At 42.3% G+C, this 17,272-nt stretch overlaps 1 protein-coding gene across 2 annotated transcripts in view; it reads left to right on the forward strand.

The window, feature by feature from the left end:
- FAM204A (family with sequence similarity 204 member A) overlaps positions 1-15,775 on the forward strand; it is a 168,606-nt gene extending 152,831 nt beyond the window's left edge. For both annotated transcript variants that reach the window (XM_063434120.1, XM_063434119.1), the window contains 2 exons: positions 10,652-10,761; positions 13,758-15,775. In XM_063434120.1, coding sequence (XP_063290190.1) covers positions 10,652-10,761; positions 13,758-13,809 — 162 coding nt within the window. In that variant the 3' untranslated portion in view covers positions 13,810-15,775. The remainder of the gene's footprint in view (positions 1-10,651; positions 10,762-13,757) is intronic.
- Positions 15,776-17,272: the final 1,497 nt, after the last annotated feature.

The raw sequence follows: 17,272 nt of genomic DNA on the forward strand, positions 1-17,272 counted from the left end.
CCGAGTGTAGTGGAGGTATGGAGACCGGCTCAGGCACCGAGTGTAGTGGAGGTATGGAGACCGGCTCAGGCACCGAGTGTAGTGGAGGTATGGAGACCGGCTCAGGCACTGAGTGTAGTGGAGGTATGGAGACCGGCTCAGGCACTGAGTGTAGTGGAGGTATGGAGACCGGCTCAGGCACCGAGTGTAGTGGAGGTATGGAGACCGGCTCAGGCACCGAGTGTAGTGGAGGTATGGAGACCGGCTCAGGCACCGAGTATAGTGGAGGTATGGAGACCGGCTCAGGCACCGAGTGTAGTGAAGGTATGGAGACCGGCTCAGGCACCGAGTGTAGTGGTGTTTTGGAGACCGGCTCAGGCACCGAGTGTAGTGGTGTTTTGGAGACCGGCTCAGGCACCGAGTGTAGTGGTGTTTTGGAGACCGGCTCAGGCACCGAGTGTAGTGGTGTTTTGGAGACCGGCTCAGGCACCGAGTGTAGTGGTGTTTTGGAGACCGGCTCAGGCACCGAGTGTAGTGGTGTTTTGGAGACCGGCTCAGGCACCGAGTGTAGTGGTGTTTTGGAGACCGGCTCAGGCACCGAGTGTAGTGGTGTTTTGGAGATAGGCTTGGAGACTATAGAAAGCCGTTTTTGTTGGGGGATTCTATCATAAGAGATGTGGAGCTGGACAATAGTGGTCTTGTGAGATGTCTTCCCGGTGCTACTGCAGAGGTAAAGGAAGTTTTTTTTTTTTTTTTTTTCTGTTCTTGCCAATGATATACGGCAGGTTGCTTCCACACTGTCATTCTCTGAAGTTCTGCCTGTGCATAACACTCAGAACGACAGGCGGATGCGTATTAGGGACTTTAACTTGTGGCTTGGTGAATGGTGTTGGGAGCAAGGATTTGGCTTTATTTCTCATGGTAGCTGTGGCGAAACCAGCTTCGCCACTGTGAACTGGAGAGGCCTGGTTGCTAGCCTCCTGCCCACTGACTATGGCCCCTGGACATGTTGCACTTTAAAAACTATCTTTGGGCATGTAATAATTTATATTGCTGCTACTGGCCCTTTAAAATCAGCGATGGACATTTTGGGACTACTGTCCCTTTAAGACTGTGAAGCATATTCTATTGTACTGCCTGTATATTGTATATGTATTCATGTGTTAAGTTTAACCTGGGTGATATGTATGCAGCATTCACCTGATTGTTCGGTAGAATCACTCCATTCATTATATTGAGTGAAACTACCGAACAACCAGACCACCCAGGAATAAGTGTGCCTCCAATTACCGTTTGCAACAATGTTGCAAACAGGTAATTGGCAATCCATGTAATGTATTCTTTGTCCTCTGGGTGGCCGCCATTCGGGAAACAAACACGTGGCGGCGGCCATCTTAAACTACCGAACAGCGGTGTTTTGCCGTCGAGTGTCTGGAACTGAAATCGGACACTTGACTAGGCAAACACCGCTGAGACCTCCATACTCCCAGAAATTCGTATAGAAACTACCGAATGACCCGCCGTTCGGTAGAAAGAAACATACGAACTAGGGGATTCATGCGAATTCCCCTTAGTCTCTATAACCCAAGTAATTCGTCTGTTTCATTCACTTGTTTGTGACCGACCGCAGGGCCAAAATGCATGGAACTGTTTTCGGATACTTTACCCATGCGGTCGGTCAAATCTTTGGAACCTCATATCTCCCGAACCATTCATCCGAATGACCTGATTCTTGAATATGTTGTCCCCCTGAATAAGGGCTATCAGGGGATACCTGTTTTGGAGGTGTAGCATATGTATTTGGGGTACATCCAGGAATTGGGGAAAAAGGTGTACGGTATAATTATGTTAAGTGCTAATCTAAGGGGAGGAAATGTGTGTGAGGTACATCCATGTGATTGGTTAAATTCATCCTCCCCCTGGGAGTGTCCTGTATGTACTTGGTTGTAATAAAAGCCAGACTGGGTGTCCCAGTCCAGAGTCTTGCTTAACCCTCAAAGCGATGTGTCGTCTCGGTCTTTGGGGGAATGGGATTGTATGCTGACTGCCAAGAGTGTAAGCCGATGTCTGCTTTTCTTGTTCAGCTGTTCCAGTGTTCGTGTGGTTCCAGTCGGGAGAATGGTGTTTGCAGTAGCTGCCTGTGCATCTGGAAAGGGGATTATCGCCTAAACTGGGTTTTATCCTCTTGTAAGTGAAACGGTCCGTTACAGTAGCTCTGTTTGGAATGGAAATAAACTGTACAAAAAAGATGGTTTGCATCTTTCTCAAAAGGGAACAAATGTTGTCAGTGAGCAGTTCAGAGGTTTTGCTAGGATGTATTAAAACTAGGAGGGGGGGGCAAAAGGGTGATAAAACATCAATCCAATTGTCCCCCAAAACAAGGACAGAAGGTGCCTGTAGCAAGTGTGTTAAAAAATGATAAGCTTAGAGTCATGTCTACAAATGCTCGCAGTTTAGGGAATAAGATCCATGAACTTGTGGCAATAATGGCAACTGATAGTGTAGATTTAGTTGCTGTTACTGAGACATGGTATAATGAGAAAAATGACTGGGGCATAGCAATACCAGGGTACTCTTTATATAGAAAAGACAGGGAAGGCAAGAAAGGGGTAGGGGTGGCCTTTTATGTGAAAGATAGCATAAAAGTTAGTGAGGCAAACATAGTCCGTTTGGGTTACGTTAGAATTTGGTAATCACACAGTAACTCGTGTAGGTGGTATTTATAGGCCCATAGGACAAATTGAAGAGTTAGATAATCTACTTGTTGAGGAAATTGCTAAAATGACAATGAAGGGGGAAGTTATCATCATGGGTGACTTTAAGCTTCCTGATTTGAATTGGAAAACCAAAATAGCTGCTTGTGCCAGGAGCACACATATTCTAAACTCCCTACTGGGATTGTCTCTAAAACAAGTCATTGAGGAGCCAACTCGTAGGAGGCCATACTAGATTTAGTGTTAACAAATGGAGATTTGGTATCCGATATTACTGTAGGTGAAGGTTTAGGATCCAGTGATCATCAGTCAGTGAGGAAGACCGAATGATCTATAAGATTTGGCAGAAAGAGGCTAAGCAAGTTATAAGAGCTTCCAAATCACACACAGAAGAGAAAATAGCACAGTTGGTAAAAAAAAAAAAGGGACAAAACATTTTTTAGATACATAAATGAGAAAAGGAAAGTAAAACAAGGATTAGTTACATTAAAAACAAAAGAAGGAAGGTATGTAGAAGAGGATACAGGTCTAGCTGACTGCCTCAATGAATATTTTTGTTCGGTATTTACAGATGAAAATGAAGGAAAGGAGCCTCAGTTAGGAAAAAAAGACAAATGAGTAATTTGTTACATGTGAGTTTACAGAGGGAGAGGTTCTATTTCAACTGTCAAAAGTAAAGACAAATAAGTCAATGGGGCCTGATGGAATACACCCAAAGTTATTAAAAGAGCTTAGTGGTGTACTAGCAAAACCATTAACAGATTTATTTAACCAATCATTGTTAACAGGAGTAGTCCCAGAAGATTGGAAGTTGGCGAATGTAGTGCCCATTCACAAGAACGGTAGTAGGGAGGAGTCGGGCAACTATAGGCCAGTACGCCTTACTTCAGTAGTGGGGAAAGTAATGGATACCATGTTCAAGGATAGGATTGTTGAACATCTAAAAACACATGGATTTCAAGATCAGAGACAACATGGGTTTACATCAGGGAGATCATGCCAAACTAATCTTATTGATTTTTTTTGATTGGGTACCTAAAATTATAGATCAGGGTGGTGCAGTAGACATTGCTTACCTAGATTTAAGTAAGGCTTTTGACGCTGTTGCACATAGAAGGCTTATCAATAAACTGCAATCTTTGAGTTTGGATTCCAATATTGTTGAATGGGTAAGGCAGTGGCTGAGTGACAGGCAACAGAGGGTTGTAGTCAATGGAGTATATTCGAAGCTTGGGCTTGTCACCAGTGGGGTACCTCAGGGATCTGTACTTGGACCCATTCTCTTTAATATTTTTATTAGTGATATTGCAGAAGGTCTTGATGGTAAGGTGTCTTTTTGCTGATGATACTAAGCTATGTAACAGGGTTGATGTTCCAGGAGGGATAAGCCAAATGGCAAATGATTTAGGTAAACTATAAAAATGGCCAGAGTTGTGGCAACTGACATTTAATGTGGATAAGTGTGGATAATGCATCTTGGACGTAAAATCCCAAGGGCAGAGTACAGAATATTTGATCAACATCTGAGGAAAAGTATTTAGGGGTGATTTATTTCTGAAGACTTAAAGGTAGGCAGACAATGTAATAGAGCAGCAGGATATGCTAGCAGAATGCTTGGTTGTATAGGGAGAGGTATTGGCAGTAGTGATGTCGCAAACATGAAATTTTCCGTTCGCAAATGGCGAACGCGATCCTCCGCAAATGTTTGCGAACCTGGAGAACCGCCATAGACTTCAATAGCAGGCGGATTTTAAAACCCACAGGGACTCTTTATGGCCACAATAGTGAAGGCCCCCCACCAACTTGAGTGGTGGGTGGGGGCCCTAAACAAGAATAAGGGGGGGGACCTAATGTCCCCCCCTGGCCCCCACCCCTGGCCCCAAAGTTTACTCAATGATGACGAATAGGGGGCGGACCGAACATCGCATATGTTCGCCGTCCGTGGCGAACGCGAACACGCAATGTTCGCCGGGAACTATTCGCCGGCGAACCATTCGGGACATCACTAATTAGCAGTAGAAAGAGGGAAGTGCTCATGCCATTGTACAGAACACTGGTGAGACCTCACTTGGAGTATTGTACGCAGTACTGGAGACCGTATCTCCAGAAGTATATTGATACTTTAGAGTGAGTTCAGAGAAGGGCTACTAAACTGGTTCATGGATTGCAGAATAAAACTTACCAGTAAAGGTTAAAGGATCTTAACATGTATAGCTTGGAGGAAAGACGAGACAGGGGGGATATGATAGAAACATTTAAATACATAGGGAATCAACACAGTAAAGGAGGAGACTATAGTTAAAAGAAGAAAAACTACCACAACAAGAGGTCATAGTCTTAAATTAGAGGGACAAAGGTTTAAAAATAATATCAGGAAGTATTACTTTACTGAGAGGGTAGTGGATGCATGGAATAGCCTTCCAGCTGAAGTGGTAGAGGTTAACACAGTAAAGGAGTTTAAGCATGCGTGGGATAGGCATAAGGCTATCCTAACTATAAGATAAGGCCAGGGGCTAATGAAAGTATTTAGAAAATTGGCAGACTAGATGGGCCGAATGGTTCTTATCTGCCGTCACATTCTATGTTTCTATGTTTGGGAATGGATCGTATTTTCCTTGATTGTATTGTTATATATTTTATTCTGCTCAATATGATTATCTTTTCTTTTCTTTTCTCCTCTATGAATAAGAGGTATCTAGTACATTGACTGTCCTATTATCTAAAACCTAAATATTGAACGTTTTATTTTTCTTTCTCTTTCAACATAAATGTGTTCATACCCTTAGTATGCAAGCACATAATGCAAGCAGGCGGCCAGGCTGACGGCAATATCCAGTGTGGCAATGTTTACTTATCAGGCCTGTTGAGAAACCTGTTAAAGGTATAGCAGATAATTGCTCTGAGATTTCACACAGACACTTATCTCATGTTTGTTAGTTCATGTCATTTATTGCATATATTATTATTATCATTCATTATAAGCTTCACTGAGCAAACCCTGGCATATGGGCACACATAGCTGTCTGCACGTCCAGGGAACATATAGCTTTATATTGAAACATTATACATATTAAAATAACACGTTTTCAATAGTTTCCGGTCTGCTTCCCCTTGTCTTGGACAGTGTAAAATATTGCAGCTTCCATGAAATCAGTGTTTACATTTGCCTAAAAACTTCACTAGAGTTCTTAGATTGTCAGAGGTCTTCATATTGACGACATCACACGGGAGCCATCGTCACATTGACGACATCACACGGGAGCCATCGTCACATTGACAACATCACAAAGGAGCCATCATCACCCGGGAGCCATCTACAATAAAAAAGGAACACTCTCTCATGTCCATGCTCTGGTGGCAGAAAAGGAACTGAACGATTAGTAGTGTCTCCTTATTGATTCATGCTCTATCATTGTCTTGGCGTGGTGTTGGAGGAGCAGTATGGGGAGTACTGGTACAGTGTTTGTGTCACTGGTTCACGCACTGCTCATGGTGTTGGAGGAGCAGTATGGGGAGTACTGGTGCAGTGTTTGTTTGTGTCACTGGTTCACGCACTGCTCGTGGTGTTGGAGGAGCAGTATGGGGAGTACTGGTGCAGTGTTTGTTTGTGTCACTGGTTCACGCACTGCTCGTGGTGTTGGAGGAGCAGTATGGGGAGTACTGGTACAGTGTTTGTGTCACTGGTTCACGCACTGCTCATGGTGTTGGAGGAGCAGTATGGGGAGTACTGGTGCAGTGTTTGTTTGTGTCACTGGTTCACGCACTGCTCGTGGTGTTGGAGGAGCAGTATGGGGAGTACTGGTGCAGTGTTTGTTTGTGTCACTGGTTCACGCACTGCTCGTGGTGTTGGAGGAGCAGTATGGCGAGTACTGGTACAGTGTTTGTGTCACTGGTTCACGCACTGCTCGTGGTGTTGGAGGAGCAGTATGGCGAGTACTGGTGCAGTGTTTGTGTCACTGGTTCACGCACTGCTCGTGGTGTTGGAGGAGCAGTATGGGGAGTACTGGTGCAGTGTTTGTGTCACTGGTTCACGCACTGCTCGTGGTGTTGGAGGAGCAGTATGGGGAGTACTGGTGCAGTGTTTGTGTCACTGGTTCACGCACTGCTCGTGGTGTTGGAGGAGCAGTATGGGGAGTACTCGTGCAGTGTTTGTGTCACTGGTTCACTCACTGCTCGTGGTGTTGGAGGAGCAGTATGGGGAGTACTGGTGCAGTGTTTGTGTCACTGGTTCACGCACTGCTCGTGGTGTTGGAGGAGCAGTATGGGGAGTACTGGTGCAGTGTTTGTGTCACTGGTTCACGCACTGCTCGTGGTGTTGGAGGAGCAGTATGGGGAGTACTGGTGCAGTGTTTGTGTCACTGGTTCACGCACTGCTCGTGGTGTTGGAGGAGCAGTATGGGGAGTACTGGTGCAGTGTTTGTGTCACTGGTTCACGCACTGCTCGTGGTGTTGGAGGAGCAGTATGGGGAGTACTGGTGCAGTGTTTGTGTCACTGGTTCACGCACTGCTCGTGGTGTTTCCGTGTCATAGATACATGCACTTTAATATCCAAATAATCCGCAAATGTTTCCAAGTGAAATGCTGCTCAAAATCGGAAAAAATAAAATAAATTTGCGCCTCCATGGTGTATGTATGTTTTTGATTTTTTTTTTTTTTGCCATTCGTGTCTTTTTAATACCTTTTTTTTTTTTTCTGAAGTGCCTCTGCATATATGAGAAATTATGGAACTACAGACATTGCATCTTCAGAGGTGATTCTCCATGCTTCACTTTTTGACTATAATTTGCCTTTAAACAACCAATTAAAGTTTTTTTTGCAAACAAAAGAACACATTAGTAAGTGTTAATATAACTATTAGCTCAGCCCCATATTCTATGCCTTTGCCAGTCTAGCCTGATTAACAAAATAATCTATTTAATTGAACCAGCCGTTATTTGATTCATCTATTTGACTGATCAGAGCAACCGTGCTCCCTGCTGGATTGCTGTATCAGAAACGGGGTGTTATTTACAATGGCACCCCATAAATCCATCGCTGCTCTAAATCACTGGGAAGCATTAGCCTGAAGGAAGGCTATATGGGTGAGAGTGGGTGTGGGGGGGTGTAAGAAGGAAGTGTGACAAAAATTTAAAATTGGATAAAAAAACCAAAAAAAACCTAAATGAATAATGTCCTATTACTAAAAAGATGAGGGGGTAATTTGTGCTGACTTTTTTGCTAATTTTACTCAAGCCTCAGAATAAGGGGCTGTCACCCTTTCTGTGCATGAGTCCTGACAGAGGCAATGATCCGTGAAATAGCCTGCCTCTGGCTTTGTTCTGATAAGAATGAACAAATCCTTGCTGGTGGATTCTCATTTTCATACTTGCATGCCGGCTAAAAGAAATAAGCTGTTTGCTGACTTGATTAATCAGACAATCCGAGGCTTTTTTTGTCTCTTTGATCTTTAGTCTCCAAGGTAACTTGGCTGTCATTAACGTTGAGACCAAGTTAAGACAATCAGGAATTGTCGGCATAATAAATATTGTGATAAAAGAAAAATTAAATAGTTAGGCTTTTATTTTATGTTTTATTTAACAATCATTGTTCTCTAACTAGTCATCACACCCAATTAATTTAGTTTTTAAGGAAAATTACAGGGGGGGGGGAATCTATTTTTATTTTTATTATTTTTAATCTTAAATATAAAATATTGGACGGTAATTTTACGAGTGTGTTCGTTTCTCTGTTATCTACTATCATTTATTTAAACCTCATAAGCCCATTCTGCAGTACCAGACGCATTAAAGACCACACCTAATGTGACTGTCACATAGACGTGTGTGTGTGTATAATATATAATCAAACCATTCTGCCTATAGACTAACATCCTCAGTCGAAGCAACCGATAAACTGGGCCGTGTTGTCCGATTCTAAATCTGTGCTGACATGTGAAAACCTCATATTTTAGTGTCTGCGTTGTGTTTGGGAAATCCTCTATAAAAAGTCTGACAAATTAAATAAAAATAGTCTGATTCTATTTGCCCTTCTGCATTATTCATATTTCTATATTTTTATCTTCTTTGAAAATTGTGTGAAAATTGACAATTGAAAGTGCTTTTGCCTTATTTTATTTTGTATTTCTTACTAGCTAACGGCCAATATTTTCCCCTAAACGTCTCACTCTTCTGGCCTAGGTATATTTATCTTTAGGTATACGTAGCGTGTAGATTTATGCTCGCACAGCAGAGTTTAAATATATGTAAAAACGGAAGCTGTTGTTATTCGAAGAAAAAAAATAAAATCTGATATATTTCAAGGTTACATTATTATGTCTGTTTTTACTGTCCAAGATGATTTACACACTTTAAACCTGTAAAATTGAAAGGAATTTAAAGAAGGACTAAAAAGCCAGAAATTCGCCTGTGTATTGGCTGGAGGTTGTGCCGGAGCTTTTACAAATCTTCTAAGTGGCTCTAAAGATGATCGCCTCTAGGGAACCGTCAGGCCTGGCTTCTGGAACCAGCTAAAACCCTTATCTTAAATCCAAGCAAAGTACCATTAATCTTTCTGAAAGACCTTTTTATGGCTTTTAATATAGCCCAAATTAGAACATTTTACACCCTTGGTTCCTGAAATATAGCGATAAAAAGCCTTTAGAGCTTACTTTTCTTGACTGCGTGCTCGGACCAATTTCCAGTTCTGTGCGATAATGTTTAGACACCTTAATTAAAATGCAGAAAAATACAGGATGTTCCATTTGAAAAGTGCTGGGGCTTTTCTACAAAAGAATGGGTTGTATTATGTTTGTTTATATCTTTGCAGTGTGTATATATAGACATACGTGTCGGCCTTTCTGTCACTGAAGAGGTAATGTGACCACAGTTGGGCTTTCATAGTCGGAGTGCAAAGACGGGAGACATATTTACTGTGATGCATCAATTATGGGTTTCATTTGGATTTCTTGGTAAGGGACAGCAGAAATAGCACATTCTTCCTGTATGCACCAGGGAATGGCGAATCCCAGGAGTTAGGGAACCTTACATATAAGCCTACCTCCAAGTTTAATGCGTCTGCGGACATGGGGGGAGTCAGGACAGCCCTCACCAAGCTTTTTGGAGTTTTACTTCAGTTTTATTTAGTTTGATATTTGTCTATCCATGTTTGTCTCTTTGTAAGTTACGTTGAAGAGTCTTTTATAAAGGATGCAATAAACTTTGCTTTTATACCTCATAGATTGTAAGCTCTTTTGAACAGAGCCTTGTTCACCTCTTGTCTCTGTTTAATAGTTTGTATGGTAATTACTTGTTATCAAAGATCTGCATTCTATAATTATAGAGCACTGTCGGATAAGCTTTCTGGTGAGTGCTAGTTTACGTCTTTTGGGGGCTGAAAGTATGGAAGTTCCATGGAAGGGACAGAGAGGTTATCTTCCTGGCACCCTTTTAACAATAGTGACATTGTTTGCTCACCAGTCCAGGTTTTCTATTTGTTAAAAGATTATTGTTTTTGTTATACCAAGAAATTGATTAGTTTTCATACCAAGTAAGAATCTTCCAGCCATTCTTGCCGTGCTTCTGACGTCCTCAATCACAGCAGAATTGCAGACCACGTTGCTGACTTCACCGATTGAAGGGCACACTACAGGCTGGCTGTTACTCCTGTTGTTCTCAATGAATTACGCATTTTCCCAAAAAGTTACTTTCTTGTGTTTGCAACCTTCAATCTTTGTTGGAGGTGGCTCAGCTGGCCAGCAGGGTCTACATGGGTCTTCTGAAGATGCAATTTATGCTGGAGCTCATAGCAGCTGGTCTGTGACTGCTTTCAGCTTTACCATAAATACACAGTTCTATTTTGTTTGTGAGATTTCTTTTCAATGGGGGAGAAAAGTGCACATTAAAACTTTAGTAATATTTATATCTATACGTATGTGGCTCGGCTGCACTTTCCATGTTTAACGTTTTTCTATTTTTGTAAAGATGGCTGTGAAGGTTACTAAAGCTGTGTCCAGCTACAAATATCTACAAACCAAAGAAAAGGAGGAGGCCTCTCAAGGCAGTCAGCAGAAAAAGAAAAACCTTGGTTGGGGGTGAGTAACACGGATGAAAGCGGGCAGCAGGGCATAGTGTTAGAAGTAAAATAAATAGGCAGATTAAACACACAGCCATTTCTCATACCAGGCCAGGAGAGTATCCAAAATGGCACAAACCTCGCTCCAATAATCTTAAATACCCAAATGACAAATGGGCCCAGCACTCCCAATTTATTGGGTAACCGTACACGACTATTTTAATGCCTTGATGGTTTTAGTGAATACCTGCACTCTCCATTATTGGCATTTATAAAGCGCCAACAGATTCCGTAGCGCTTTACAATATTAGAAGAGGGGATAATTACAAAAAAACATAAAATAAAACATAGAATGTGACGGCAGATAAGAACTATCTTGTCCGCCCAATTATAGGAACGATAGGTTAAAGAGGACCCTGCTCAAACGAGCATACAGTCTATAGGAGGTGGGGTATAAAACACATTAGGAACAGGATATAGCAATCAAAGAAGGTGGTAGTGAAGCAGAACTGGAGAAGAGAGTAGAGTGCTGCCCTTTAGGAGAGAGCAAGAGACAGGTATGTAAGGTAGAGGGTACTCTGGGAGGCCATAAGCTTTCCTAAAGAGATGGGTTTTAAGGCACTTCTTAAATGATTGAAGACTAGGGGAGAGTCTGATGGCGGTAGGCAGGCTATTCCAAAGGAAGGGAGCTGCCCGCGAAAAGTCCTGCAAACGTGAGTTGGCCGTACGGGTGTGAGTAGTGGTCAGGAGGTGGTCACGTGCAGAGCGGAGAGACCGAGATGGGGCATACCTATGGATCTGTGAAGAGATATGAGGGACTAGAATTGTTCAGTGCTTTATAGGTATGGGTTAGCACTTTGAATTGACTCCTAAAGGATACAGGAAGCCAATGTAAAGACTGACAGAGGGGTGACGTGTGAGAGGAGCGACTAGAGAGGAAAATCAGTCATTCATTACAGACTGTAGCTGGGCAATATGGCTTTTGGGAAGACCTATTAGGAGAGAGTTACAATAATCCATGCAGGAAATTACTAGAGCATTGACAAGCTCCTTACTATCTTGCGTAAGGAAGGGGCGGATGCGGGCTATGTTTTTAAGATGGAGGCAACATACTGGATGTAAGGCCAGAATCAAGTATAATGCCAAGACGGCGAGCTTGCAAAGATGGACTGATGTGGATAGGACTAACTTGAAGGGAGAGGGAAAGAGGAGGATCAATATTAAGAGGAGGAAAGACCAAGAGCTCCGTTTTAGAGAGATTGATTTTCAGAAAGCGGGAGGACATCCAGTCAGCGATGGAAGAAAGGCAAGCAGTGACACGTTGCAGGACGGCAGGGGAGAGATCCGGGGAGGGGAGATATATCTGGGTGTCATCAGCGTACAGGCGGTATTGGAATCCAAATGAGGTAATAAGTTTGCCAAGACAGGCAGTATAAAGAGAAAAAAGAAGGGGACCAAGCACAGAGCTTTGGGGGACTCCAACCGAGACCGGGTGAAGGGAAGAGGTATCATTAGAAAAGGAGACCATGAATGAGTGTTGGAGGAGAGCCACGAGGGGACAGAGACCGAGTGATTGACACTGTTGATCGTGCTCTCCTTCTGCAAACGCTTCAAAGGCAGCAGAGAGGTCAAAAAGAATTAGTATGGAGTAGTTTCCTTTGGATTTAGCTGCAATTGGGTCATTCGTAACTTTGATAAGGACAGTCTCAGTAGAGTGATAGGGGCAGAAGCCAGATTGAAGAGGGTCAAGAAGAGAGTTGGTAGTGAGACATACGGAATATGGGACGATAGAAAGGGAGGACGGGTCAAGAGATTATTTTTTTTCACAATGTGAAATACAGTGGCATGTTTTAGGTCAGCAGGGACAACGCAAGAGCAGTTGAAGATGTGTGTTAAAGAAGGCACAAGAGAAGGGGAGAGAGATCTGATAAGATGCGACAGGATCAGGCGGGCAAGTGGTGTCGAGAGGAAAGGAGAAGCGCAGCCACCTCTTGTTCAGTAGCCGGGGAGAAAGTCTGAAGGATAAGCAAGGCATGATCTACGTATGTTTGAGAAAGAGAGAGGCAAGGTGGGGAGAATTCTTTCCTTAGCTGTTCAATCTTGTTGGTAAAGTCGCATGCAAAAGCTATCGACTGTAAGGTTAGTTTGGGGGGTGGCCACAGCAGGGCGAAGAAGAGAATTAAAGGTATCAAAGAGACGCCTGGGATTGCGGGAGCATGATCTAATGAGAGCGCAAAAGTATGACTGTTTGGCGAGGGCAAGGGCTGCGCTGTATGAACACAATATGAATCTATAATGGAGAAAGTCTGCCTGGGTGCGAGACTTCCTCCAGGACTGTTAAACACAACGGGAGCATCTTTGCAGGTAGCGTGTTGATTTAGTAGGTGCACTGTGTAGGTTAGGTTACAGTTAGTTATACTGGGTGGGTTTATATTATTAAAGGGACACTCCAGGCTCCCACACACGTTAGATGCACTGTGTAGGTTAGGTTACAGTTAGTTATACTGGGTGGGTTTATATTATTAAAAGGGACACTCCAGGCTACCACACACGTTAGATGCACTGTGTAGGTTAGGTTACAGTTAGTTATACTGGGTGGGTTTATATTATTAAAGGGACACTCCAGGCTACCACACACGTTAGGTGCACTGTGTAGGATAGGTTACAGTTAGTTATACTGGGAGGGTTTATATTAATAAAGGGACACTCCAGGCTCCCACACATATTCTAAATTAGCTCTTTTTTTTAGCAAACGCAAGAAATTCAAAAAGCAACTTTTCTTATTGTATTTTTTTTTTTTTACTGCATAAAATTTACGTATTTGAATTTGTGCATATAATTAAGCATTTTAAAATGAGTCCAGCCTGGATTATTTGTTAAAATCATGTTTTATGCATCTCTGCTGCTTTTATTGGTTCCATTAAGTTTTTAAGTTTAATTTAAGAATTTGAACATTTGAAATATATTTATATATATGTAACTGTATTAATTACTGTTTTTCTTTGGTATTTTCAGATTTGAAGCTAAGAAAAGATGGGAGACAAAAAGCAACATGGGTTATATGTAATAAGATCAAATTTAGTTTCATGTTAAATCACAAAAATCACAGGACACGTGCTTTTCTACAATTACTGGACCAAGTCTTCTAATCCACCAATCGATGCTATTTATGTGTTTACAGTCCCCTATAAGGAAAAGAAAAGTAGATTCTGTTTCTAACTGGAGCTGATATCGCGTATTGTCCTACCCCTGACTGCCATGTATAATTCATACTGGGCACAGCTGGCTCAGTCATCGCAATGGGAAATACTCATTGAGAATCATGGCTGCCATATTATTGTAGTTGAAATATTACTCAGTCATTGTTCGTCTGGTGGCCAAAGACTTTGTATCTGTTTTATTCCATTGCAAATCTAATAATTGGATATAAGAATATGGCGTTTTATTTAAAAAGAAAATATATGTTTAAGGGGGTTACTATCTGGGATTGGGACCCTGGGAAGATGTATACTTTTAAGTGGTTTTATTTTTAAAATATATTTCTGGGTGTGTAAACGTTGCATATACGTTATGTAAAAAGTCCTACAATTCAATTTACTAAATATTTCCTCCTACTCCCTCATATTGCATCTACTACACCCACGCACATCTTTAAAGCCGTCAGCCGTTATTCAAACCCCTAATGGAAAGCAGAAGACCTCAGTGGAAGGGTTTGTAGAACAGTGGGAACTCCTGGACATGTGTTAGAAGTAATGGTTCAAGTAGCCAACTTCCGGATTAAACCCTTGATCATCCAATTTACAATAAATTAAAAAATCATAGTTATTTTGTCCGTAAGATGTACATATGTATAATGTGTACTTATTACTTAAAGGAACACTATAGAGTCAGGAACACAAATGTACTCCTGACCTTATAATGCTAAAACTACCCTCTAGTTCCCTATTACCCCCCTAAATATATGAAAAATATTACTTGCATTCAAGTCTGCAGCTGCTGCCTTTGCCCCTGACCTCATCAGGAGTGATTCTCTGAGCCAATCACAATGCTTTCTCATAGGAATGGCTGAGACTGTCAAGGAAGCAGATTGGGGCAGAGCCAGCACAAGTCAAACACAGCCCTTACCAATCAGCATCTCCTCATAGAGATACATTGAATCAATGCCTCTCTATGAGGAATGTTCAGTGTCTCCATGAGGAGGGTGGAGACACTGAATGTCAGTCATACAAAGTAATTTTGTTAATCAGGTATTTGTGTTGCAGTATACAGATTATGAAATATTTGCTTATATTATGATGTAACAGATTTGTAACCTGCAGTAAGAGTTGAATTTGCTGTGATTTTGGAATACAGAATCATGATTGAAATGGTTAGTGCCCACTAAATACTGTAGCGAGAGCAAAACCTGAGATTCCCATTTCATAGGGACTCGCATCCTTTGCAGGTCCCTTCATCCCGCTTCACTCTGTGTTGGAGCCGATGGATGCTGCAGTCAGGAGACAGGTCTGAGCTCCAGATGAGAAGTTATTCTCTTACCAGGGTACAGGGGATATTTTATAATGTATTTTAGTTTCATTGTCAACACTGCAAAGTGTATTAATAACAGAGAATAAGCTTATGGATGCCATGATCATTTAAATTAAAGAACAAACTTAAATAGTCCTACGGGTCACATTTATTGCTCAGTTAATCAAAGTACGACTGAGTATATAAGCACATTTTATGTGAAAGCAGAATCCTGGTGGTCCCCATCAAAATAATGACCAGTGTATTGGATTTGGTTACCTTATATTCAGAACCGTTTATTTGTGTTAATAAATGTGAGATTAGTATATTCCACCACTGACCTATGTGCCATTGAGATCACACTTGCATAAACCCTCCCTTCTCATTGGTGGAGAAGATACGTTGAATGGGGAGAGGCCTAAGCAACATCTCCTATTATTCCAATATGGTTAGCTCCTCCTATCATTCCAATAATCCCCCTCCTCCCGTTTTGATCATATGGTTAGCTCCTCTTATCATGCCAATAACCCCCCATTTTGATGTGATCACATGGTTAGCTCCTACTATCATGCCAATAATCCCCCCCATTTGAATGTGATCACATGGTTAGCTCCTACTATCATGCCAATAAGCCCCCATTTTAATGTGATCACATTGTTAGCTCCTCCTATCATGCCAGTAACCCCCCATTTGAATGTGATCACATGGTTAGCTCCTCCTATCATGCCAGTAACCCCCCATTTGAATGTGATCACATGGTTAGCTCCTACTATCATGCCAGTAACCCCCCATTTGAATGTGATCACATTGTTAGCTCCTCCTATCATGCCAATAACCCCCCCATTTTAATGTGATCACATGGTTAGCTCCTCCTATCATGCCAGTAACCCCCCATTTGAATGTGATCACATGGTTGGCTCCTCCTATCATGCCAGTAACCCCCCATTTTAATGTGATCACATGGTTAGCTCCTCCTATCATGCCAGTAACCCCCCATTTTAATGTGATCACATGGTTAGCTCCTCCTATCATGCCAATAACCCCCCCATTTTAATGTGATCACATGGTTAGCTCCTCCTATCATGCCAGTAACCCCCCATTTTAATGTGATCACATTGTTAGCTCCTCCTATCATGCCAGTAACCCCCCATTTGAATGTGATCACATTGTTAGCTCCTCCTATCATGCCAGTAACCCCCCATTTGAATGTGATCACATGGTTAGCTCCTCCTATCATGCCAGTAACCCCCCATTTTAATGTGATCACATGGTTAGCTCCTACTATCATGCCAGTAACCCCCCATTTGAATGTGATCACATTGTTAGCTCCTCCTATCATGCCAATAAGCCCCCATTTTAATGTGATCACATGGTTAGCTCCTCCTATCATGCCAATAATCCCCCATTTTAATGTGATCACATGGTTAGCTCCTCCTATCATGCCAATAATCCCCCATTTTAATGTGATCACATGGTTAGCTCCTCCTATCATGCCAATAATCCCCCATTTTAATGTGATCACATGGTTAGCTCCTACTATCATGCCAGTAACCCCCCATTTTAATGTGATCACATGGTTAGCTCCTCCTATCATGCCAGTAACCCCCCATTTTAATGTGATCACATGGTTAGCTCCTCCTATCATGCCAATAACACCCCCATTTTAATGTGATCACATGGTTAGCTCCTCCTATCATGCCAATAACCCCCCCATTTTAATGTGATCACATGGTTAGCTCCTCCTATCATGCCAGTAACCCCCCATTTTAATGTGATCACATGGTTAGCTCCTCCTATCATGCCAGTAACCCCCCATTTTAATGTGATCACATGGTTAGCTCCTCCTATCATGCCAGTAACCCCCCATTTTAATGTGATCACATGGTTGGCTCCTCTTATTATGCCAGTAACCCCCCCCCCCCCCCCACCCCATTTTAATGTGATCACATGGTTGGCTCCTCTTATTATGCCAGTAACCCCCCATTTTAATGTGATCACATGGTTGGCTCCTCTTATTATGCCAG

This window comes from Pelobates fuscus, chromosome 10 (genome assembly GCF_036172605.1).
Source record: "Pelobates fuscus isolate aPelFus1 chromosome 10, aPelFus1.pri, whole genome shotgun sequence".
In the NCBI taxonomy this organism is placed as follows: Eukaryota; Metazoa; Chordata; class Amphibia; order Anura; family Pelobatidae; genus Pelobates; species Pelobates fuscus.